Source organism: Acomys russatus, chromosome 11 (assembly GCF_903995435.1).
Source record: "Acomys russatus chromosome 11, mAcoRus1.1, whole genome shotgun sequence".
Taxonomy (NCBI): Eukaryota; Metazoa; Chordata; class Mammalia; order Rodentia; family Muridae; genus Acomys; species Acomys russatus.
Genome location: NC_067147.1, coordinates 29,441,219 through 29,467,619, shown reverse-complemented (window position 1 = coordinate 29,467,619; position 26,401 = coordinate 29,441,219). Strand labels below are relative to the sequence as shown.

At 41.0% G+C, this 26,401-nt stretch overlaps 1 protein-coding gene across 1 annotated transcript in view; it reads left to right on the top strand.

Moving 5' to 3' along the window:
• Prim2 (DNA primase subunit 2) overlaps positions 1 to 26,401 on the top strand; it is a 225,859-nt gene that overhangs the window by 136,882 nt on the left and 62,576 nt on the right. Inside the window, exons 8-10 of the mRNA XM_051153016.1 lie at positions 440 to 507; positions 21,398 to 21,470; positions 25,599 to 25,784. Of these exons, the coding sequence (XP_051008973.1) occupies positions 440 to 507; positions 21,398 to 21,470; positions 25,599 to 25,784 (327 nt within the window). The remainder of the gene's footprint in view (positions 1 to 439; positions 508 to 21,397; positions 21,471 to 25,598; positions 25,785 to 26,401) is intronic.

The window sequence follows — 26,401 nt, the reverse complement described above, 5'->3', positions numbered from 1 at the left end:
GTTCCCTCTCCTCAATGCCTCCATTACCTTAGAATCACACTGGGAAGTTTTTATACATTGTAATGCTTAGAGCTTTCCCCATTTCACTCGCAGAGATAATGTGCTTGTGAGCAGAGGCTTTTGCACAAACTCAGATGGACAGAGCTCTTTGCTGATGTTCCTTTCTCTTAATTCCAAGCCCAGTAACTTAATTTGTGTCCTCAAGACAACTGTAGTTAGCTTTTCCTTTTGTTTTGCTTCTCCATCCTCCTGCTTCAGCCTCCCGAGTGCTGGAAGCTGTAGTTATTTAATGCTGACTAATTAATAATTAGTTCCTTGATTTAGAGCACAAGTTTTCCCTTACGTTTGTATACTGCCTCCCTGTCCTGGCTTTCATTTGGCAATCCTGTTTGCTGGGCGTGCTGCCTGTGCACGTTCTGACCTTTTTCTCTCATTTCAGCTTACGGCCAGGTCCTTGCCTGCTGTGCAGTCTGATGAACGACTTCAGCCTCTGCTCAACCACCTCAGGTAATGTGAAGGCATAGCCTTGTCACACTTTCCTTCCTTCCTTCCTTCCTTCCTTCCTTCCTTCCTTCCTTCCTTTCTTTTCTTTTTTGTTTTTGTTTTTTTTTTTACAAAAATATAAATTTTATTTAAAATGCTCAATTATAATTATACAAATTAATTATACATCCTAATCTACATATGTACTTAACTATCTCTGGAAAAACATACAGAAAGCATTTACAAAAATGGAAACAAAGAAAATGTTACTGATGACACTTCTTCTTGTGTCTACATGTGGAAGTATGACTGTCCAATACACTGTGTCAGTGTGACACTCAGCAAAGACTTCTAGTCTTCCTTCCCCATTATTTCATCAGTCCAGAACGTAGGCTAAGGTGACACCTAAGCAGTAAAGACCTATGCTAACACTGATCTGAGGAGCGGCTCCCAGGTCTTCGCCTCCTTGGCTGTGTAATAGGATCGCTCTCTTAGTCACAGCATCTGAAACCAGCATTCAACACACAGCCCCCCTCCTCTTGATCGAAGTCATGCTCGTCACACTTTTCAGTGTTAAAGTACTGTCAGTTTGCAAGAACTAATGTTTTTATTAGTTTAAATTCTGTTAATCAACTTAAATACTTGCTATGCTTGACTCTAGGATGCTGGGCAAATTCATTCACTAAAAATGTATAAACTATTTGCTATATTTAAATCAAGTTGAGAAGAGATAACCAACTTTATGGAAAAAATCTAGAATTAAAGTGCTTTTAACTTACTTAAACACAAAGCCAAGGTATACTTTCATCTGGAATTGATGAACGGATAAGGCTTGTTCCTAAATATAAAAATAACAAAGCTTTTATATTTAAAAAACAAAAAAAAAATATAAAAGAAGGAAAAATCTGTCATTACTATTTGCAAATAACATTCTTCCCTCTATTATTTTTAAAACTCAGTATTGAAGCAATGGCTTTATTAAATGTGCTTTTTTTCCATTTATCACAAACATGAGACTTGTCACTTTATAGAAATCATCCTAAAAACATCATTTTTAGTGATTACATGAAATTTTCTTTTACAGTTGCATTGTAGTGTATTTATCACTATCTTGAAGATACTTAGACCATCTCCAATTCTTTTGCCTGCAGTAATAATGTCATTGAAATGGTCCACAGGAGATACTTAATGACAACTCTTCTGGTTAAGCCAATTAAAAGTATGAGTCCTTTTATTAATGGCCAGACTAAGAGTGGGCTCATGACTCCAAAATTTCTCTTGGTGCCCAAGCTCAGGGATACAGTGTTTTAAAGACAAACCCACAGTCCATCAGTGTTCAAGGTTAGCAATATTTTCCAGATACCTCAAGACAATCATTTATGGTTTATGCTTCTTCTTAGTTATCTTCGTTTCTGCTTAAGCTTGCACAATGACCACTTATTTTGGTCAATGTGTCTGAACCATGGCCAGGGTCACGGACAGTCCCACAATCACTGTCAAGGCAGATGTGGCTGTTAAGGGGTAGAAGGCTGAGACTTGTCCAGGCAGACACAAAAGAAAGTCAGGACATGAGCTGAGTCATTCTATCTCATGTAAGCCTGTACCTTTATCTGTAACTCGGGTTATTTTGTTAGGATAGTTTCTTAGAAGCAGAATTACTCTGTCAAAGTGTTATTGACCACTTTAAAGATTTCAGAATATATATATTTTCAAATGTTACTCTACTTACGTTCTCATCCTGTACCTGACCACCCAGGCCACTTTAACCTTGAATGAGGCGGAGGAGGCAGGAAGTGGCTGCAGGACACCTAGTCAGTCATAAAGCTGCTCCTGTGGCCACACGCATCTCAGCTCTCATGAAGAGTGGCTTATCGACATTTATTAGCTATTTCTGTTTTAGGCCAAGGTTAACAGTTGTGTTCTTTGCTCAGTTATTGATAGCGTCTCCTGACTTGATTTGATCTCAGGTATTTAAAGTATAAAACATTGTAACTCTGGTATATTTGCTCCATGCAATTCTCTCTACTTTTTTTGTTTAAAAAAAAAAAAAAAAAAAGCCTGATTACATTTACACGATGCAGTATAGTCAGTGAAAATAGTGTTTCTCTTTAGGACTTCTAACTTTTAAGGTTTTAAAGATTTGTGAGTATTTTACATGCCTATATGTATGTGCACCGTGTTCAGGGTCAGAGCGGGTATCAGATGCTCTGAACTGGATTTACCAAGGTTGTTAGCCTCCCTGTTGCTGCGGGAACTGAACCTTGGCCCTGGGCAAAAGCAGCCAGTGTTCTTACCCACTGAGCCATCCCTGTTCTCAGCTTTCTCTTCCCCTTTGTCACTCAGAAATTTTACATCCTGGTATTTTTTGCTTTTCATTCTTTGCTGCCCCCTTTCCTTTCCTTTTCTCCCTCAGGGCCAGCAACTTTCATTTTTCCATGTAATTGATATTGGGGGGCAGGGTACGGTGTGGGATATGACTAAGACTGGTGTTTTTGGTGCTGAGTAACATGCATCCTATAAACGTCTGCTTCATATCCTAGAGTGTGTTCATGGGTCAAGAAACCCAGGCCTCCAGTATGCATGTGTTGCTCAGTCTTTACTCTCTGACACTTCTAAACCTTTTGATTTTATCTTCAAAGTGTCTCTCTTGCTACACGAGCTTGTTCTCTGTTCTCCTTAACTCAGCTTTCCCCTCTCTGATGTAGTTCATACCACTCCCAGATGCCATTATATTCTTGGCTTTAGCTCTTCTGTCTGCTCTCCCCACCACACCCCCAGCTTCATTCTACTTGAAGCTTTAAGCCTGAGCTTGGTGCCTGCTCTGGAAGTCCTGCTGGGCAGAACTGTAACCTGGTCACTGGTTGTTTGTCCTTCAGTTCAGGTGTCATGTTCTCTGGTCACGTAGGTCCCTTCTTCTCAGCCTGACCCAGATGCCTTCAGTGGTAGTTTCCTGCCATCCAGACTTCCTTCATTACAGATTTGATGCTGCTATACTCTGCCCAGGAGCCAGGATAATATCCCACACTTACTAACTACTGTGTGCTCTGCAGAGAAATGCCACTTGTGCCATTTATGCTTTCTTTCTTTTTCTTCTGAATGAAATTTTTATATTTCATAAATCAGTTTTCCCTAAACATTTTGCTGCTTCAAAACGTAAGACAAAAGAGGTTGACGTCTAGCTCTAGTGAATACTTGATTCTCTGCAACCATGATAGATTCCCCTTCTTCTATCTCAGTATGGTAATTGTCACCTAGAATTTAGATTAACTACTGACATCTCGTTGAGTCCTTGAAACTTGCACAAACTGTACATTCATTTAGGGCTTTTATTCTCTGTGGAGTTCATTCGAGACTGGTTGCTAGGCAACGAGGGCTGATGTTGCTTTTTTATTGTTATTAAACCAAATGGCTTCTCATTTTATTACTGTGTCAGAGACATCTGTAGGTAGGGTGGCAGCTGGTGTGCATAGCTTGGCACTTCCTGTTCTACAGAGTAACCCCGAGGAATATGTGCCTTTCAAGCATATTGGATTGTCTCTTGGCTGTCAAGTATGATGTTTTTCTTTTTATCTTCCTTTTTTTTAAGGTCAAGGTGGCAAAGAATTGGGCTGAGGATGTAGCTCAGTTGGTGGAGTGCTTTTGTAGCAAGCAATAAGTGCTGGGATTGATCTCTCCAGGATGGCATCAACAGGGTGTGACAACACATGGACTTGGGAGATAGAGGCGGATGGTCTGAACATCAAGGTCATTTGCCAATGTGTAGCGAGCTGAAGGTCTAGGATGCCAGAGACTCAGTCTAAAACAAAGAAAGAAACAAGCAAAAAAGATGAGAAAGATGATCACTTGCTTAGAGAGATTCTAGAGACAGTCTTGTTAGGAAAGAGTAATTATCATTGATTTGGAACTTAAGTGTGGCCTAGGGGAGATGGGGTTTAGAAGGTGTCATAGAAGTCATTATTTGCCCTAACTTTGGTGCCACTAATGATCAAAGAGGAAAGATGAATAGCATTTTAATTAAAATTGCCAATAAATCTCATTTGGGAGATTATTCTGATACCTATAAAAGTTGAAGGAACAGTAGAGAGAAATTGCCAAATTATTTTACAGCATCCCATCACTCAGAATTAGTGTAACACTTTGCCAACCTGATAATCTAGGCCATTTCTTAACGATATATTACTAAGACTGAAGATGTAATATACCTATATTTTTTATTGAATTTAGTTCTCTTACTAAAAGTTAAACACAGAAGAGCACTTGCCTGAGTATCTTGTAGAAGTAAGTTTATTTTCTCTCGTTAATAGCACTCGGTGACTACTGACTGCCTACTATGGGCCACAGTTAAGTAAGGCAGTCTGTTATCAGCAAACTCACTGGTTTGGCTTCATCTGAGAGACCAGCATATTGATAGCTCACAAACCTTGCTATGTTTTTTGTTTTTGTTTTTGTTTTTGTTTTTTTTTGTTTTGTTTGTTTGTTTGTTTTTATTAGAACTGGATACCAAGCACACTGCTCTGTTAATTAACCTGTTTCCCCATGTGATGATTTCCTATGATGGTACCAAGACTCACTTGGCTTAGTATTTGTACATTCTAGCACAGTAGTGGCTCAAATTGGTTGTTCAGACTACAGGAAGCCTTAATCCTACTTGTAGAATGTTGTCTTTCACTCAAGAATAGAAGAGGAGGAGACTATAGTTGCTAGCAAATTAATAATTTCAGACAATTTAGGCTTGAAATGATTTAAAGACATTTGTAAGGAATATATTTAGTGAGTAGCTAGGTACAAACTTACAATGTAAGGGTGATTTTAATGTGCAAATGTTTCCCAGCCATTCTCTATAGGTGATGGCTGCAGTCAGAGAAATGGATGAGCTAACTGAGGAAGAGAGAGTGAAGGAGGAGAGGGATAGAATCGCAGCATAGCAGGGTTGACTTCTGTGGGGAGGGAGTGGGAGTGGGAGAAGAGTCAGAAGTGAAACTGGTTGATATACCAAGGTGAGCTCTTCGGAATGCCTGGAGTACACCGGGAAGCTACTGTTTCAAAGGTGCTAATGGGCAGCATGGAGCGCTGTGGCACACCACAGGGAAGTAAGTGCTCACTGAATTGAGGCCCTGGGAATTAGCCATGGTGTTAAAATAATGGTATGGCTGGAAATCTGAGTCCTACCAAGGAATGAATAAGAAATGAGGCTGTGGAGGCAGGGTGTGCACACTTCTCTTGCTAGGGGCTTCAGTCTAAGGGCAGGGAAGGAAGGAGGGGTGCATTCATGGTTGTCTTGGTTGAAGAAAGTTTTAACTTTTCTTTTAAGCTTGCAGAGGTAGATATATTTATAGGGTGAGGGGAAAAGGGCTGTGGGGAAGAGAGGGGAGTAATCAAGAGCAGAAGGCTGGAGAGTAGGGAGTAGGACCAAGAACTCAGACTGGTTGGCATTTGCAAAGTACTGTTGAGCATAGGGTGTCAGCTTCTGTTCAGAAGGGCCCCTGGGGAACAGCATGCGACATTGTTGTTTCTGTTTTTAAAGAGTGGCAACCTTTAGAGAAAGATCTCTTTATGAAAGCTTAGTTTCTTTAAAATGAAAACTACTGCCCATCTCTTTCCTCAGAGGAGACACACAGTGAAGGTCCCCTCTATTCCCAGGGATTTTGGAGATTGAGACAGGGGAGTGCCTTGAACCCTGAAGTTCCAGGCCATGTGATTAACACAGGAAGACTCTTTTTAGAAAACAATGAAAAAGGACAATACGTGGATATTTCATAAGATACCCAAATTTCTACAAGAAACACTCTTTAGTTAGGAAGACTTGCTGGTTTTGACTTGCTGAGAAACTGAATGGAGCAACCAAAGAAACAACAACAAAACCCCCAACAGCATACCAGAATAGGAAGAAATTGTGTGGTTAGTTTGAGTTTTTCTTAAGCCAGACATCCTTACTGAGCTACTGAGCTGCATCTCCTTGTACATGCACTGTCACCCCTGTGGTTCTGTCATTGCGTTTTTGAGGCACAGCTATTTAGCAAACTGGTTTATTTTTGAGCTGCACAAAGATCTTTGGTTATGTTCCCTTAAATCTAGGCATTTACTGTAAATGAGAGTCTTTTACTCCCTAAGCCCGGTATGCAATGGATAGAATTTATAAGTAATATGAATTTTTACAATTCGTCCATTTGTTTATTTATGTGTGTGTAGAACCTGCAAGAGCTGGCTTTCTTCCCCTACTAGTTGTCCCAAGGGTCAAACTCAGGTTAAAAGTGGTGGCCAGCACCTTCACCCACTGACCCATCCCATCAGCTCCCCAGGCTCCAAGGGTGTATAATAAAAAGTATTATTTCCACTTGTTATCTCATTTAGAATTTAAAGTGTGAAAGCATGAAGTTAGGATACCAGATTTCCATATAATAATTTTCATGAGAGACTTTATCCCTTAAAATACACTGTAGTGCCTCGCTGTTATGTGTGTATTTCTCCTGTACCATCTGTTTTGAGAGAGAGAGAGAGAGAGGGGGGGGGGGGGGAGAAGGTGTGTAGGAGGGGACAGGATGGCCCACTCATGGCTCTCTGTAGTGTTTCTCTTATATCCCTTCACTTTACGATAGGGCAGTGGGGGTGAAGTCGGGGAAGGCAGGATGTTACCAGTCCCTCTATTACTCTTATTTAGCCTCTTGTCCTTAATTGAAGGATAAATAAAATTTAAACTGTGTTCGCTATTCTGTTTCTCCTGATTTTATCATCCTGTTTCAGCTCTAGTGAATTAGAACTTAAATAATGATAGTACCATTAGCAGCGAGAGGAGTGCTCCAGGCCCAGGGTTATCTTTTAATGCCCCTGAATCTGTAAAACAGTCAGACTCATCTTCCAACATCATTTAAAGTAATGAAAACGTCTTCCTTACTCTGCATTATCACGTCATGTCATTATAACTGCTTGTATAGCATTCCTGTTCCCACTGCAGTACATTTGTTTACTATGCCCATGTTTCTGTTTATTCCCTTAAAGGATGTGCTGTCACTAATCCTATGTCAGACAGGCAGCCTCCCAAGGAAGCTTTTCCTTGTAGGCATAGTGATAAACTCAAGTGTTTTCTCTTTGAATAAGCTCTCATTTTCAAATCAGAACATTGCGTTAGTATTCATGTGTCAGTTGTGGTAAAAATGAAAGTAAATGCTAGAAAGTGATTTAGTAGATTGGGGCTTCTACTAGACAGAGGCTAAACGAAAGCCTTGTTAATGGGAGGCACACAAGCATCAGTTGCTTGCTAGCTCTGTCTTGTCACCTGTTCCCAGGCTCAGGCAGTCCTGTGAACTGTTTATTTCCTTTTATTTATGCAGCAACATAGCCTTTAGTTCACTGACTGTTGCAAAGCTCTGTGTAATAAATTAATAAGATTATTATACTGTTATTGGAGCCAATTTAAAATAATGAATTAGAACGTATACTTTTCAATTTATAATCTTAGTATTATGTTTTTATATCTGTATCAACAATAATTATGTTGTTAAGGGTATATTTGCTAAAAGTTGACATTGAGAGTTATTAGATATGGCCTCTTAATTCCAATATATTTTCAAAGGGGGCAAGAACCAAAATTTATAAACATATACATGTGGATGTATAATCAAGTAGAGAAAATGGAAGGTCTTATGAGAGGTAGTGTATTGTAGTGAGAATTGTGTAATATTGGTTTCTTTAAAAAACACAGTAATATTATAAGAATATGTTTTTATTTTAATTCCAGGTATGGGAATATGAGGCAGCTTTGCAGCCGCTGACTATGATTTGCCTTGTGCTCTGACAGGGGTGTGGCTTTGCCAGCTACAGATAATTTCTGCTAGTGTGTGACATTTGAAATTCTGGGGGCTTTTCAGAGGATATGTAAGTGCTAGAACCCCAGTAGGTGTGGCTGGTTTGTGGCTGTGTGCTGTTGGTTGTGGTTTGTCCAGTAGTTGTGAACAGTGAAATGAGAAGAAGGAATCAGATATCCTGACTGCAAAGAGCAAACTTGCCCCAGGGATCTCGATACCAGCAGGAGGTATCTGATGATAATGATGCCCTTTCCCCTCTATCCTTTCCCCCTCTCCAGTGTTAGGAAAAAGTGAAGGGGTGGAGAAGGACGGAAGAGAGAAAGAAGAGCCCACACAGTACTGAACGCAAGCTGCAGTGTATGCTCATGGATTATTTTAGGAACTTAAGGTTAGCTCAGCAGTCAGTTATGTGTATAGCTCGTCAAGAAGGCCAGTACTTCGTGTCCAGGACTCACATCCATCCACCTGTAGCTCCAACTTCAGGGGATCTGACACCTTCCCCCTGTTCCTGTGGACACTTGGATGTGTGCGTGCGTGTGTGAATGTGTGTGTGTGTAGATAATTTTTAAAATTAATATTAAGATAATTTAATGCCACTTAGTGTATTCAGTAACATATGTAGTTATAGCATAACACATTTGGAAGAAAAATGGAAGAAATGAATTTTTGCTTCCAAATTTAGCCATTGATGGCTTTGGTATAACCTATATGGGTTTTTGTATGTAACTATAAATTATTGTATATTTGGTTATATATGTATATGTGCAATTATAAATTATTGTCTGTAATTATAAATTTAAAAGTTAAAAATTGCAATTAAAACATTTTAATTATGAATTTGAAACAGTCTTTCACATATCTCATAATAATGTAACAAAATAGAAATTGATTTTCATGGTTCTAGAGTTGAATGCCTACATTTTGTTCAGTGGAGAGCAGGCAGCTTTATCTTTTACTTAGCTGCTCTCTTTTACTTGAATCTTGAGGCTCCTCTATGTGTGTGTGAAAAGAACTTAAGTTTTTGTGTGACATGGCGAACTGCACCATGAGAAGACACACTGCTAAATCTCCTATTCTGGAGTTTCCGTCTAACATTGACTGGCCACTAGTTAAGTAATAAAGTCAGTTCTCTTCTGCCGTGTCAATCCAAAGCTCTGATAATCACAGTGATGAGGATACGGGAAATGACGTCCCGAAAAGGCTGGAGAAAGCACTGTAGTACCAGCTGCACTACATTAGCAACTGCAAATAAGCTATGTGCAGCACAGTTGATTGTTCCAGGAAGATGGTTTGTGCCTGTGCTGTGTAGTCCAGCAGCCAATAGTCACATAAGCTCTCCAGTGCTTGTCTGGTACAACGGAAGAACTGCATTTTACTTTAATTAAATTAAAATTTGAATACCCAGTTACATTTAATGTTTATAGGACAGGACAGCATTGTTCCACATCATGTTTGAAACACAGTTAAATGACAACATTAAGGAAAACATAATAGTGGGGCCAAGAGTTCTTAGTCCAAGGTGAAGTGAGCTATAGTTTGCTATCAACGTCTCTGAAGGACTTGGGGAAGGCTTGGCCCTAATATAGCAGTGTTCAGAGGTGATGGATCACAGGCTTATAGCATTGTCAATGGCAGAATCCACTGCTGGCTTAGTAATTGAAACTAGTGCTGGGGGTTGGTGGGAACTCAGGAGATGGGGTCTAGCTGGAGGAAGTAGGTCACTAGGAGGGTGCCCCAGGAGGTTGTATTTTAACATAGGCATGCACCTAACTCCCTTCTCTTTCCCTGTGTTTTTCTCTTGATGTGTGTGTGTGTGTGTGTGTGTGTGTGTGTGTGTGGGTGTGTGTGGGTGTGTGTGCGTGCTGCATGTTTTTTGGCCTACCACAAAGAGAATAGCCTTCCCTATCATGTATTTCTGTCTCCATGACATTCTGCGTCACTTAAGGCCCAAAGCAATGGAGTCAGCTAACACTTCTGAAACCATGACCCTAATAAATATCTCCTGCCTTAAGGTGATTTTCTGAAGTATTGACACAATGATAAAGATGACTAACATGTGTGAGCTTGTAAAAGTTACTCTTCCAGGGTTGTGGTAAGACATTTGGGTAACTCGATGGTCATGAATGCTATAAAGGAGTGTTGGTCCTTTACTTGGTATGGGTTTTGTCTCTTTGCACCTGAGTTGTTCACCAGTGCAGGACTATAGCAGACTACACAGAGGAGGGACATTTGAAGCTACCCAGTTGACTAAGACGCTCCTACTTCAGCCAAGTGCTAAGATGACAGGTGTGTGACTTCATCACTGGGCTCCAAAGTTCTTCATGACAACTGTGGAGGTTTGAATGAGAATGGTTCCTGTCTGTATTTACATGTGTAGTCTGTAGTTGATGAGTTGTTTGGGAAGGGTTGGTGGGTGTAGCCCGTTGGAGTAGATGTGTCCTTGTTGAAGGAGGTGTGTTCCTGGGGGGTGGGCTTTGCGGTTTCAAAAGCTCCAGCTTCCCACACGCTTGTTGCCTGCGGATCAGGATGTAAAGCTCTCAGCTATTGCTCCAATGCCATGCCTATCCCTGTCTGGATAACAGTGGGCTGAACCTCTAAAACTGTAAGCAAGCCCCCTAATTACATGTTTTCTTTTATGAGTTGCTTTGGTCATCCTGTCTCTTCATGGCAATAGAACAGTAACTAAGACAGCAACATGTATGAGAACAATCATTTTTAGTTAATTATTTGTGTGGTTTTTAGCGTGCAGTCTCTATGAGAATAAAGAAGTTGTCCATCTTGTTTACCTTTGTTCCCTTATTACTTAAGCACTGAATGCCATAATAAGAGTTTCGTGGCCATGTGACTCTATCTACTGCATGGATGAATACATGATAGAAAGAAACACTTTGAGCTCTAAACGTTTGCAATTCATTCTTTTTTTTTTTTTTTAGAGTTGCTAAATATTTAGTCTGAATGAGATGGTAGTTTGTTGATGGTATTCTGAGTGTCAAACCCAGAGCCTCACTCACGTTAATCAAGTATCTACCCTAGCCCCTGAGATGATACTTAGGACCCAGAGTCACAGAACTTTTTGTCAATTCCATGAGGGTGTGCCATACTTTATCTCCTCAGGATTTTGCCTTTGGTTTTGTGACTCTAGAATTCTCTGTGTACATAGGACTCTCTATTCCTGTGTGACCACGTAGAAGTGCTCTGGGGCTTACTGAGTCTCTTAGACTCGTGTTTGAGTAATGAAACTGCTAGAGTTTTAATACCTGAGACAGAACCCATAGATACAACAAGGCTTCAGTGGCTGTTTCAGGATTAAAGAAAAGTGCATTATGTGATTCTTCGAAGTGTGACTTTTAGTAAAAACTGCATTAGCTGTCTCCACAACTTTTGCCTGATACCCCTCTCTCCTTTGCTAATACTGAGCAATCAGAAAAGACTACACAACTTCCTCAAATATAATATCCTAAATATGTGTGAACAAATGTGAGGAGATAGCATACCAGTCTCAGAAGCATTCTGTACTCTGGAGGGTATTTGTAAGAGAATGGAAAGATAGCCATCAATTTAATGTGTTAATTTTTGCCGAGACCGGAATAGTTTTAGGGATTGACCTAACTGGGTGATGGGGATTGAAAACATGACAGGCACAGGTACAGGTAGAGACCAGCAGTGGCAGCTAGAAGCTCTGCATTTATTATGCACAGTTTATAGGAGAGGGGTTGGGCTGGCTAATCTCAGGAGGGATCTTTGTAGGGTTCAGTCTCAGGGATGGCCATCCAGGAGGGGGAAGCAGCAGTTGATGGTTTGGGTATACTGATTTTAGCTGAGGGTTGGCCTTTGGCCAACAACTATGTTCCAAGTTGGGCATGACTTTGCCGTTTACCCCAGCCTCACCTGCAGAAGGCTTTGTCACTCCTGTGGTCTGAGGCGTTGGGGTCCTTCACAGCGACACTCATGTCAACAACGCACATTTACTCAGGGCTTCAACGCTGGCTGCACGTTAGACCTTCATTCTTTCAGCCTCGCAGTCTGTCCTGGAGCGTCACTCATTGTGCACTGCAGCACCAGACCAGGCACCGAGAGCAGAAGGAGTGAAAGTCTGCTGCTGCAGGCAGAGAGACTTGTTGATGGCCGTGTGTGGTTTTTATCACACACACATGTATCATATGTATGAATCTACGTCTGTATGGAATATATGTATGGATGTGTATATATTTAACGTGTGTGTGTGTGTGTGTGTGTGTGTGTGTGTGTGTGTGTAAGAGAGAGACAGACAGACAGACAGACAGACACACACACGGACATGGACACGGACAGGCAGGCAGACAGGCAGGCAGATTGCCTAACTCATACATTCACCTCAAGTCTAGGATTCTAGGTGTGCACCAGGATGTTCTCCATGAATTTTATGTTTAAAACTAATTTTAAAGAGAAATACACCCATTTTAAAAAGTAGAGCTTGCTGAGTTTTGACTAGTGAGGACAGCTGATATCTTTTGACAGAAGCACAATGTGTAGAATTCAGCTTTATTGTACTTTATTGGATCATTGTGGTTTTACATTGGAATAAACAAAACGCGGGCCCCAGGGGGAGATGAAGGGAGCCACACTGGGGCAGCGCTCACCAGTGGCAGAGCCCCGATTGCTCCTCATTTTTATTATTGTGCCTCCTGCTATCCAGAAACACAGGTTGTATTGCATTTTGTCTGATGATAGATTTCTGAGGAGACTTTTTAAAAATAAAATTGAGTAAAATTCATGCTCGTGGAAAAATAATTTATATTCAATTTTGACAGAATTTTATTGATTGTTTTCTCATTTGGAATAACTACCAGGAAAATCACCTGGGCTAACACAAGCTAGATACCATTTACTAGGGATTTAGCTGTAAAAAGAAACTCATTTCAATTTCAGTGATGACAGCTGCTGAGTGAGTTTTCTTGCGATGTCCTTCGCAGCAGGAAATGATACGTTGTGACTTTGGCTTTCATGATTTCCTACCCACCCAACAAATCCACACTGCGGGATTTGCAAATGTGTGAACAGCCTAGCTTATGTGGGCAGAGTAGCTTTTTTTTTTTTTTTTTTAAATGTCCAAAGTGGGTAAAATTGTGATGGCACAATGGATATATGTGTGATGTGCAGAGACTCTAGTCTCCTCGTTGTGAAATTGTTTTCCATCGGTGCTGTGGTACATGTTATTTGAAAATGTTAGACTGGAGCTTGGCATGCTTTATAGAATGATCTAAGAGATTACAATTGATTTTTGAAGGTGCTTTAACTTACTTTTTTAGTGGTCCAAATAAGTGTGATTCCTCATGTACCCATCAGTTTCAATGGCTTGTGCTTTCTTTGCTGCTTTCATGCTTTATTTTAGCGTGTAAATATGATAACTCAGACATGCCTGATGTTGGGAGTAAATAGCAGTGGCCTCTTTAGGGTCTGTGGTATCAGAAATGCTAGGGTCAGTGTGGTTTGTATGTTATTGTTTTATGGACCTCAGAATCTATCTGTTAAGGAAAGATAGTCCTAGAGGAGGGGACAGAACTGCTTTTACTGTAGTTTAGAATCACATTTGCACTCTGTGGCTTCTTATACACGACAGAAGGATGGGCAGTGGTAGTTGCATGTTGAGGTGTACCAGGCAGTCCCAGATTTACACACAGCAAAGTGTTGAAGCCCGGCTCTTTCGAGAATGAACCTCAGGTTAGCCTACATCCAACTTATCCCAACCCAACATTGCTTAAGGGCAAACTATGTCAGTATGTCTGATACCCAGTTCCCACATAGAATGCTTTAAAAACAAGCTCTTTGAGTAGCCTGGTCCCTCTATAGCTTATGTTCTGCCCATGACCATCAGGAATTATAGTTTGGCAAGTGAAGTGAGGGCAGGCTAGTGAGTGTTCTGTAAGCATGCCCACCTAGCCTTCCACAGGACCATTTGGCACATGTACAGCAGTGCCATTATTAAAAACACAATGGAAATCACATGAATACTTTATATCATTATATACTTCTTACTAAACATTTTAACTAAGAAGGTAAATTTAAGTGTTCAATAGTCATATTTGTCTGATGGCTCCTAGCTTATGTGGACAGAGAATTTCTGTTTTTTAAATATGTCCAACATGAATAAAACTGATTGAATGAAGTTGAATTCCATTTAAATCTCCTGAATTTACCTTTTAGAAATGTCCCAAAAGAGTGAATAGATTCCAAAAAGGCTTCCATATATTGGGCACCAGAGGCCATCTAAATGCTTCTACCTCAAGGTTAAACATTTCTCATGATGGTTTAAGAAGGAGGATAAAGATGGCCTTCTTGTATTTACTGAGAGAGATTAGTAAATGGTAAGAATAGAAAAAAACAGCTGGGCGTGGTGGGGCATGTCTTTAATCCCAGCATGTGGGAGGCAGAGGGAGGTGGATCTCTGTGAGTTCGAGGACAGCTTGGTGTACAAAATGAGGACAGCCAAGGCTACACAGAGAAGCCCTGTCTCAAAAAACCAAAACCAAACCAAAACAAAACAAAAAAAAAAAAAATAGAAAAAAGCAAATCAATGGCTGGGAGTGGTGAACTATATCTTTATGAGGCAGAAGTAGGAAGATCTTTGTGACTTCAAAGTCAGCGTGGCCTACCTTGTGAGGTCCAGGACAGCCAGGACTTTTCAAAACAAAACAAACAAAGAAATAATTAAAAAAAAAAGAGAACAACCAAAGCATGTTTAGGTCTAATAGATTAGGCCTTGGTGATGGTGATTTCAATTTAGGTGAAAGGTACAGTGATGAAGTTTGGAAATCTCCTGATGCTCATGGCGGCCTTTGATGGCGCTATTCCGATTTCCTGTATAGCCCCTGTCTATCAGATGGAACCCATGACTGTGAAGTTCCAAGAGGCCGGCTTGCTTCCTTGCTGCCTGAGCCTCCAGGACTGGCCGGTGCAGACTGGGCTGGGCGTCACACACAGGATTGCCCTGTGCAGACTGGGCTGGGCGTCACACACAGGACTGCCCTGTGCAGACTGGGCTGGGCGTCACACACAGGAAGTAGGGTTGCAGCCAAGACCTCAGCACTTGCAAATGCTCCAGTGTGTTTTCACTCCTGCCTACAATTGGAAAAGGAGAAGATGCATGGTGGCATAGTCATCCTTGAGAGCTGACCGTTTCCTCATGTTTGTAGTGATGAGGGCAGTGCTCATCTTGTGCTTGTCATCAGTCCACAGCCTGAGACGATCCCGCCCGCCCCCACAACCCAGCTTATCTTGCTGGGAGACACACAAATCCACTTTTGTATAGTTTCTGTTTGTTTTTTCTAGTTCTCGTTTTTCCACATTCCAATAAATGTCCCTGCTGAGGGTATAAGTGTTCAATTGCTATGCATGTGTCTCCAACAGGACTTAGATTTCTGTCGCTTCTACAGAGTTCAGAAAGTTTGCCTGTCACTTGGGATTCACGGTGTGTGTGTGTAGATGTGTTTTCCAGATCTATCATTTTAGATACTCATGGCTTATTTATTTAGATATCCATATTTTTCTGTAAATTAGATACTTGTATGAATGTTTTGGAAATACTGTACTTTAGTGTGAATGTGACTGTCTGTCTTGTCCCAGTCACCTGTCACACGCCTATGCCCGAAAATTGCATTGCCTTAACTAAGTTAAAGGTAATGCCCTGTAAACTTGGTTAGATAAATGTAGCGTTGGTTGTGATAATTCATCTTGATAGTCAGCTTGACAGGAGACAAGCCTCGGGCCTGCTGGTGTGGGATTGTCTAGTCTAGGCGAACCTCTGGGAATCCCTGTAAAGAATTATCTAGTTAGGTTAACTGAGTTGGAAGAGCCACTGTGAATGCCTGTGGCTGTCATCCTTGGGCTGAGCAGTGTTTCTTGTTCTTTGTTTTGTCTTGTAATTCAGTAATTAGGATTTGATATGTAGGGAAAGATGTGGGGAAAAACCTATTGACTCTGTGCATCTACTGCATTTTTAAAAGGAGTTCGTCCATTCATTCTGTGCACCTGTCTGTTTTATTAAGGCCGTGACCAGGTTTATTTTGCTGGCACACAACACTGTTGTCTTAGCTCCGTTCTCTTACAGCCAGTATCTTCAGAACATATTCTAATGCAAGTGAATAATAATGGAGCCACAGCTTTCCTGATTTTGCTAATTTTCAGTTCACTCTTGGTGCCTTTTATAGGCAGTCCAGCAAATAAAGGTAATTCATGCATAGGAAGCACAAATAACATTGGTATTCCTAACCCTTACCTCCTGTATTTATGAATGAACCAATTGGTGTATGGTTTGTCTTTTTCCTTTTATATTTATGGCAAAGTGGTGACTCAAGAAATAAAAAAGAGCAAGTTTCAAGATTTCCCGATTAGTTAATAAAAAACATTTCTCTTTATATTTGGCAAGATAATGATTATGGACACAGTGAATTTTGTGAACCATTTAATGTTTTCTTAATCTTTTTGGAGGAAATGACATATGGTGATAGTAAAGGTTAGGAAAAAGCAGCCTTGTGCCCACTGATTCCACCTTGTTGAAGATGGAACAGTGGTGACAATGGACATTTTCTGTTGGATCTGCATGTGTGCCTCCTGTTGAACCATTTCTAAAATGTATGTTGTTACTTAACATCTACTTAACAAAGAAGTCCCACGAATAATGGAAGAAAGCTGAGAGGCAGATGTAAGAAGGTTTGCAGAGAGGAAGGGAAGAGGAAAGTAATGGAATTGTGTTATAATCCCCAAAATAAACAGTAAAGGGGAAATTGCTGTTACGACTTCTCTTTAATATACGCACTATGACATATTTATGAAATGGATGTACTTTATAAAAAATTACAGCATAGGAAGACACCAAAAGTTCTCGGATGCAGTGTCTGCTTTCATTTGGCAGCACTGTGACAATGAAGTTGATAGCATCTGGACCTAGTAGGGACATGCCTCACACATCTTGGTCACCTACCTGCAGCAGCCATCTTCAGGAGCATCCCTTTGGCATCCTCACATCCAAAACTGCTGTGTGAGGAGCTGGTGTGCATTGTTAAGGATTTTATTATTGAGGCAGCACTGCCTTGCCTTTTGTCTGTCTTGATCTTTGAATCTCTGTCAGTGCTTCACAGTAAGAAAACAGGAACGTCGGTCCTGGAAATACTCCAGTGACCTGAGCAATGAAGTTAGTGACTTTTCTCTCTTGAGACCAAAATTACCTGACAGAAACAACTTCACTGGAGAACCTTGATTTTTGACCCATGGTCTCAGTGTGTCAGGGAAGGCAGTGCAGACTCTGTAATGCAAGAGCGTGTGGGAGAGGGTCCTAACATCCCAGCGGACCAGCATGCGGAGACCCTGAGGAGGACACCGACGTGGGGATGTGGGCATTGCCTTCACAGGTCCTCCTAGTGATGCACGGATTCCGGTCAGGCTCGCTCTACTTACAGGCTCCATAGCTTTCAAAATAGAACCACCCTTGGAGATTGGGCATATTCCCCACCCGCTTCTTTCTGGAGTTCATCTTTTTCTTTCACCATATAGGTCACAGCAGTTGAACGCAGGCCATCGGCTTGAAGGCGTTTTGCCAATACTTGCTTAGCCATCTCACTGGCCTGAGCTGTGGGTGATATTTTTAATGTTCAAGCCAAAGGAGAGCTTTTAATGATTTTTAAACTTATGTTAATTTTTTAAAGTTTATACTTGAAGTTGCTTTATTTCATTAAAATAGTTTTTTTCTTTTGAAGGTGAATTTATATCTTGGAAGCACTTGAGTAACTGAGCTGTAAATTCCCTGTGATTCTAGACTCTTCTGTCTTCTCCCCTAAGTTATAGCCATTCTTTTTCAGAGAAATCTAAATTCATCTGTTGAGATTAGTCAAGCTTGTACCTTCTTTGACCTAGATGTAATATTACCAAAAATATTCTTCCAGATAGGTTTTTAAAAATTATTGTTCAGTTCCTCTCCCTTCTGCTCATTTTTTTCACTCTGTGTTCAAGCAGAAGCCTGATTATGTTAGTTCGACGCTCAGAGATTCTCATGGTTTTTCATTTCCTATGGAGCATGGGATCCGAGGCTTTCTTGTCATTTGTCTTACACTTTCCATGTCAGCTCTTGCTATCATGACCAGGCTAAGTAATAGTGAGCATCAGTCAAGACATAGATATTTCTTATCTTAGATGAGAAGAGAAATCACATTTCTAATTCCATTTTTGTCATTCCTTCCAGTGGGTTCCAGATGTGGCCATATGTGGCAGGTGGCTTCCATTGTGTTTTGGGAGCTTGTTGTATATGCTGTCCGTATTCTCTCTGTAGTATTATGCTGTAATTCTCTGCCTTTTACCCCTTTCCTTAGAAATTAGCCCATTTGTGCATTATAATGGAGGGGGAGACCTGGTGGCACTCAGAGGAAGGACAGCAGGTTACCAAGAAGAGACTTGATACCCTATGAGCATATACAGGGGGAGGTAATCCCCCTCAGGAACAGTCATAGGGGAGGGGAGTAAGGGGAAAATGGGAGGGAAGGAAGAATGGGAGGATACAAGGGATGGGATAACCATTGAGATGTAACAAGAATAAATTAATAAAAAATTAAAAAAAAAGAAAAAAACATTATAATATTTAGAATCATGCATTTTATACAAATGATTGTCATTTTTGGCGCGCGTGTGTGCGCGCCCCCCCCCCCCCACACACACACACATACACACATTTTCCTTCTGTACTGGCTTTATTCTTGCTGTCTAGTTCTGAATGGCCTCAGATTCCGAATCTCCCTGCCCCGCTGGACTGCCGGTGTGAGCTGCTGTGCTCTGCTTGTGCTTCTTCTTAACACAATCTTTTAAACTCACATGCTGCGTTAATCTGGATAAGACAAGTTCCTGTGGTATAGTAATTATTTGACTGTGTTTTTATCGGTAGCCATCTATAATTTTGTCCATATATCATGTACTGTTTATTTGTTAGCAGTTGAAGAGTTCTTTTAGATGACTGCAGTCACCGTTTTCACTTATGCATTTGAATGCTGACAGGGGTCAGAGGCGCAGCCTAGTGTGGAGCCTGGTGATGTCTCCCCAGGTGCGCACACCAACCGCCTCCCCAGGCGCACACACCGACCACCTCACTGGTTACCTCCTGTCCATTCACTGGTAAAGAATGTCGCTTCCCTGCTATACTAGGAGATACTTTTATTGATTTTAATTAGCACTTTGAATATACCATTTCATTTGCTTTCCTTAGCTTTTCTAGTCAAATCTGGTGTCAATAATTCCACGTTACAAATGAGAATGATGGCAAATCAGGGTAATTAAGTGACTTTTCCCATTGTATAACTGGTGATTTAAAACCTGAAATATCTTCGGACTTGCAGCCTTCTGCTATTTGCATTGCTATGTGGCACTTCTTTGCTCCACTGGAAGATTGGGAAGTGAGGACGGTTTTTATTCTTATGCCTTTATAGAACACATGGTCTTTTATGCCTTTGTGAGAGTGTAGGGTGGGAGCAGCAGTGGATAAGAGACTTTCGTTGTCCAAGCATGAGGACTGGACTTCAGGCATCCACATAAAACCCCGCCTGCTGGGCGTGGTGGCCGCCTGTCACCCAGCACTTGGGAAGTGGAGAAAAGGATTCCCCAGGGTTATCTGGCTGAATCAGGGAAGTCCAGGTTTAGTGAGAGAACCTGCCTCAATAAATAAAGGGGAGAGCAGTAGGCAAAGGTGCCTGCATTACCTCTGCTCTTCACATAGTACACACACACACACACACACACACACACACACACACACACACACGCACCCAGGAGCCACCTCACCTGTGTAAACACACACGCACATATACTCTACATACATAAACATGCCAAAACAGTGTAAACCATTAAAGTAAGAGCTGTGGGTTTCCCTTAGCATGATATTTGTATGCTTCATGTTAATGTCACTGATGGAATATGCCAGAGCAAACGATACATTACTTCACCGAGGAGGGAGACTGTGAGAAGCAGGTGTTTACACTTAGGTCTGACAGTCACATAGGGTAAGTGCAGCACCCTAGCACACTAATGTGGGCTTGTTCCAGGATTCATATCTATTGCTCAGTCAGGGGAACTAACTGATTGTGGCAACAACAGCTCCTGAAGGAGCATGTGTGTGGTCCAACAGGAAGTCTGGACCTAGTAGATGTGTAGTAGAGTCTGGAATTCCTTATGATTAACCTGACTCCTCCCTCTAGACTTGTTTTCAGTTGTGTCTGTGTGAGGCATGAGTTGACAGGGCTCACTTTCCTATGCAATGTAGCAGCTGTTCTTGGTGTCACTGAATGCAATGGGATCTTTGTTTATGGGGTTGGATGTAAGTAGTAGATCTTGTCAGGGACATGAAAAATGGTTTTAGAGAGTACATGTCAACTCTAACGCCACAGAGACATTCATCCTAGGAAGAGGATGGCAGCATTGTGAAGAAATGGGATGAAGAGACAAGGCTGCCTCTGACTACACAGCAGACGTGGTATCTTGATCCTAATTTCTAATTTCCTCATTTGCTAAGTGTAGACTGTTCTCCTTGAAGGATGGGAGGTTTAATTAGAGAGTGTACACAGAGTCCGTGTACACTAAGCACTTAAATATTGAACAGGACCACATATGTTAGGCCTTTAACAAAAGTCATTCCAATTCAGACTTCAGTTTGGATCCTGGTGTCAGCCCAGAAGGTAGGCATCACCATCTCCATTTGATGGAGAAGGACCACAGGATGCCAATGACGTGCTCAGGGATCTGTGCTCCAGGGGTGGTTTCTGAATGAAGCTCCCCTTTCATTTTTGCTCTGTGGCAGTGCTTTTAATAAGACTTAAATAGTAGAGGTTTAAGTTTTTACAACATGGATTAAGCTTATAAGAAGTGAGAGTAGTGCTCTCGGTTAGGATCAGGAAATCCAGGCTATTACTGTATTGTGTCTTACTGAAAGTAATTCATTGTATATGTCTTATTAAAATTGTTAAAAGCACTTGGCTTCCTGTTAAGGTTCATGTGTAAATGCTTTCTTACTATAACTTTGATCTCAGAGTAGAAACTCTCTTTGGAGAGATAAAGGTATTTACAAGTCCCATTTTTGTATTTTGTTCTGCTTTGTTTTTCAGTCATTCTTACACTGGCCAAGATTATAGTACTCAGAAGAACCCTGGGAAGATTTCCTTAGATCAGATTGATTTGGTAAGCACCAACCCTTGTTAAAACAGATTTTCTAAAACTAGAGATCCTAGGGTGGGAAGATCAGGGAGTGGGTACCTCACTGCATTCTGTTCATTTGAAGAGAAAGGTCTCATATCTTATGTATGTGTGTGTGTGTTTTAATTATATGAAAACCAAATTTAACGAGAAGTTGTTTGCAGTTTTTGAAAAACAATTTGATTATTGGAAAATGGAATTCTTTTAAATAATGATTGTTGATTGCTGCTTATGCGTTTACATTTAAATACTACACATATTAAGAAGAGAAATGATGTGTGTTAATTAGAACCGCTTTAACACAGTGCCACAGACTGGTGACATAAATATCAGAAAGCTAGAGGCTCAAAGCTGAGGCTAGAGGGTTTCGGGGGCCTTTCTCCTTGTTTTATAGACTCTGTGTTCCTGTCTCATCAGATGGTTTCCCACTATGTAGCCCTGTTGTTTCTTTCTTTTCTTATAAGGACGCTAGTTACCTTTAATGCAATATAATGACTCCCATAGAACTTAATTACCTCTTTTAAGGGTCTGTTTCCAAATATAGTCAAACTCTGGGATACTGGGTTAAAAGTTCAACATGTAAGTGTGGGTGCAGTTCCCCAGAAGCTCCCACATTTGGGATTCCTACATTGACACACGGCTCATCCTGTTTTGCTTTACTTTACAGTCCCACGACAAAAGCACTTCATTATCCTTCAGTTTGAAGTCTTTTTCTTTAATGTACCTTAGTACGTGCGAGTACTCTATCCCACAGCGAAAGAAGACACCTGCTATCAATAATATTTACTTACAACTACCACTTTACTTGCAATAAATTAAAAATATAATAGGATTTTAGTGCTGAAATACAAAAAAATATAGTAAAGTTACTGGAGGTAAATCACCATGAACAGATTGTCTCTTGTGAAATATCACAGTCTAGGAGTCAACAGATCGTATGCCTGGAAATAACAGCAGGATTGTCAAATGTGCTCTTAAGGGTGCCTCATCTTTCAATTCTCTCTAAACAATTATTTCCCCATAATAGTCCCTTCCTTGCCTTTCTGTTTCCCCATGTGTTCACGTTATATTACATTACTAGTTGGAGGTAATCCATTGCTACCTGTAGCTAAGTGTTTTCCTACCCAGCAGCCACTGCAAACTGGGGATGCCAAGCAGTATATGTACGGATTCATGTAGTGAATGCACACTGAGCCCATCAGCTGTGTAGCAGCCTTTGGCTGTGAGTAGAGTTGAGTGTAACAGTATATGTATGTCTTCTTAGACCTTACCTGGGAGAAACAGACAACGTAGCGAGTGAGCATTGTCCTGTAAAATCACTTTGCATGGCTGTGCATGAGACTTAACTTTTTTTGGAAGCTCCCTGACTTTGTCGCTTCATCCTGATAACCGTGCCATCAGCGTATCTTGATGTTTGCATGCACTGTTGCTTCTAGATTGCTCTTATGACTGACATCTGTACCTGTCAGTGGCACTACTGTCCCCATGGCCCTCTTCTAATGGGGTCTGTGCTTTCTCTTGACCCTCTGTAGGAACGAGGTGTCTTCCTTAGTTCATACAAGCTCTTATGAGCCTCCTTGTCAGGGCTCTAGCTCCTCTGAAGTCCTGGGGTCATGACTTAGAATGGATGCCTCCCTAGAAGCTGACCCTACCCTTTCCTCTGGTGATTCTCATTAGCACAGCACTGCCTCTGGTCTTGTTGCCCTGTGCAGCAGCCCATATCCTGTCCATACAGTTTCTCTGTCAGCTCCATTTCTCCTTTTCTCTGTCTTATGGTCAGCTCTGTGCTTTACTGTTTTCATTTTCATTATTTGGACAGCCATTAGGCTCTCCTTACTTCCACTCCTGCAGCTATAGTCTCTCTACAGTGTAGCAGCCCAACTTCCTTATCAAAATGTCAAATCCCTGTGGTGTTTGCAGCCCATCTTCCACTATTGTTGCCCATTCATTGTGTTTTTCTTTCCACATTCATTCCTTCTTCATTTTTAATTTTCATAACACGAATAGTATTCTTGCATCCCCACTTAACTGGAATCAGACTTGGAATATGTGCCTTAGTTGAACTGTGGTTTCCTTAGGGAGTCTTCCATGGCATTTGGCTTGTGCCTTTGTTACAGTCCTCTTTTTTTAAGTTATTAGATGGATTTGGTTTTGGTAATAGTGGTGTAACAGTCATCATACTGTACCTTAACTGAACGAAAGGGAAAGCTGTTCTTTTGTCACCTTGTTTTCTAAAATGCTGGATAAATACTTGTTCTTTTATATGTAATTGAAAAGCTGGCAGGCATGAGGAGATGGCGTGAGTTTATATACTAAAGATGTTGAATATAATAATAATAATAATAATAATAATAATAATAATAATAATAAATTATTATTATTATTATTATTATTATTATTATTATTATTATTATTATTATTATTATTATTATTTTTGTGTGAATGCCAGGGAGCCACACAGGTCCTCACACAAAGTAAGGCCATCACCAGGCCCATGCCTGGTGGAGATGGGGGTCAAGCTGGGTGCAAACAACAGAAATTAGACAAACAGAAGAGATGACTCAGCTGGTGATGTCCTTGCTGTGTGTGAGGACCTGTGTGGCTCCCTAGCATGAGGATAGAATTTAGTTGTTCTTTACAGAGACACATTAGATGGTCACTAGAGGAAGCAGCAAAGTCAAACAAGTAAGTCCTGGCCCTTCTTCCAGGGAGAGCTGCAGGCAGGCGCCCTAGTGAGAATGCCAGTCCTGGGAGGAAGTTAGAGGGGATGAGGTTGAGACTGTAAGTGGAAAAGTTGAATTAAACATAAGCAGTGATACCTTACGTTTGACATGAAAACAAAGACTGCATTTTTAAAATATTGATTAAACTTATTTATCTGAATTTTCATTTTGAAACTGTTTCTTTTAATTTTGTGTTCTACTTAATATCTGATTTATGTTATGAATCGATTTGCTGTTCTGCAGTTGTATTTTCAGGCTTTTCTCTTAGAGAAATGGAATATTATGTCCATGTAAGCCCTCTAAGGATACGTGGAGAAGTTCTGTTTGTAATAAAAAGGTAGAAGATACCTAATGCTACTAAGTGAGCAAATGCTTAAGCAAAGCCAGCATGTTCGAGCCTTAGACTGGCTGATCATTGACCTTTCCGGAGTTGTCACAGGTGAACCTCAAACCACAGATGAAGAAGTACCAGGAAGCCAGTCTTCAAACATGGTGTACTGTGTGGTTTTGTTTAGTCGGTTCTCTTGAAATGACAAAGTGACAGAAATGAACAGATTAGCTGTCTCCAGGTGTTAAAACTTGAGGGAGACGGGGGTCGAGCTGGATGCAAACAGCAGAAATTAGACAGACAGGAGAGGGGCTGGTGAGATGGCTCAGCTGGTGATGTCCTTGCTGTGTGGCTCCCTGGCATTCACACAAAAAGCTGCTTGTGGTGGCATGGGCCTGCAATTGCGGCACAGGGAGGTGGAGCCACACCCATCCAAAAGGTTTGTGCTGGTCAGCGGTCTAACTGAAACAGTGAGCTCTGTGTTCCATGAGAGCAATACAGGAGACATCCAGTGTTGACCTCTGGCTTCCACACACGAACTCACAAGTACGTGCACACATGCAGTAAATAAATACAGATGGGAAATAGGATCCTTTTGATATTAAAGTCACTTTGCATCCTGACAGTGGTGGTGGAAGTGCAAACCTCCATGTGATGACACGTATGCACAGAAGTGTATGTACAACTGTGGGAGTCTGAGGAAACCCAGGGGGACATATCCATGTTGTATTTGTCTCGCAAGACTTTGTATTTGAGGAAAATTGGGGACACGCCATCTCTTTGTATTATTTCTTAAAACTAATATGTGAATCACTAGTCATCTAAAAAATCTTAAGAAGCAGCAGTGGAGACAGACATTATATAATTTAGTATGTTCAAAGTGTTACCAGCTTGATTTTTTTTAACCAGAGAAGTCCTGTTTACAATCACAGTATTACAGCAAAGAACAAAGCTGTGGCTTATGTTCTTTAGACTGATTGACCCAATTCCACAGTCACAGCAGATAGAGTAGGGGGCCTAGTGTATCTTCACCATTACCAAAGCTTGCCTTTTTTCTTGCAGCTCTCTACCAAATCCTTCCCACCTTGCATGCGTCAGTTGCACAAAGCTTTGAGGGAAAACCACCATCTTCGTCACGGAGGCCGGATGCAGTACGGCCTGTTCCTGAAAGGCATTGGCCTAACTTTGGAACAGGCATTGCAGTTCTGGAAGCAAGAGTTTATCAGAGGAAAGATGGATCCAGACAAGGTAATGCTGAAATGGCAGCATTAACATTTGTACCAAAACACAGCTGAAAGTATAAAAGATATGAGTGTCTTCATGTACAAAAACAATTCACATTTTTATCTAGCAAGTGCCAAACAAGAGCCCAGGAAAGGTGTCTTCTTAGGTAGGCATGTTACCAACACACACACACACACACACACACACACACACACACACACACACACACACACACACTCATCAGTCAAAGGTTGAAAGAGCTCAGGAATGCATGATATGAAAGCAGTAAAAATGCTATCGTTTAGGCTGTGCTGAGTCTGGAGTGCATTGATTTCAACAGTCCTCCCTACAGACCCCAGCAACTGCTGTCAAGCAGTCTCCACGCAGCATCGTATTCTTAGTCCATTCCTTAGTTCTTCCTTTTCTTTTCTACAAAAAATCAGATGGCAAAATTTTATCTAGAAATGTGGTTTTCATCTCTTTTATGTCATGCACTGTATGAAAAAAAGTTTGTGCTGTTCATTTCTTGAGTTGCCTCTTCTGGAAAAAAGGCTAATAGGAAACGAAGAATGTTTTTATATACATAAACACTGTGTGCTGTCCCTTTAGCTTTCTCAGGCTGCTGCAACAGAATTCCAAGT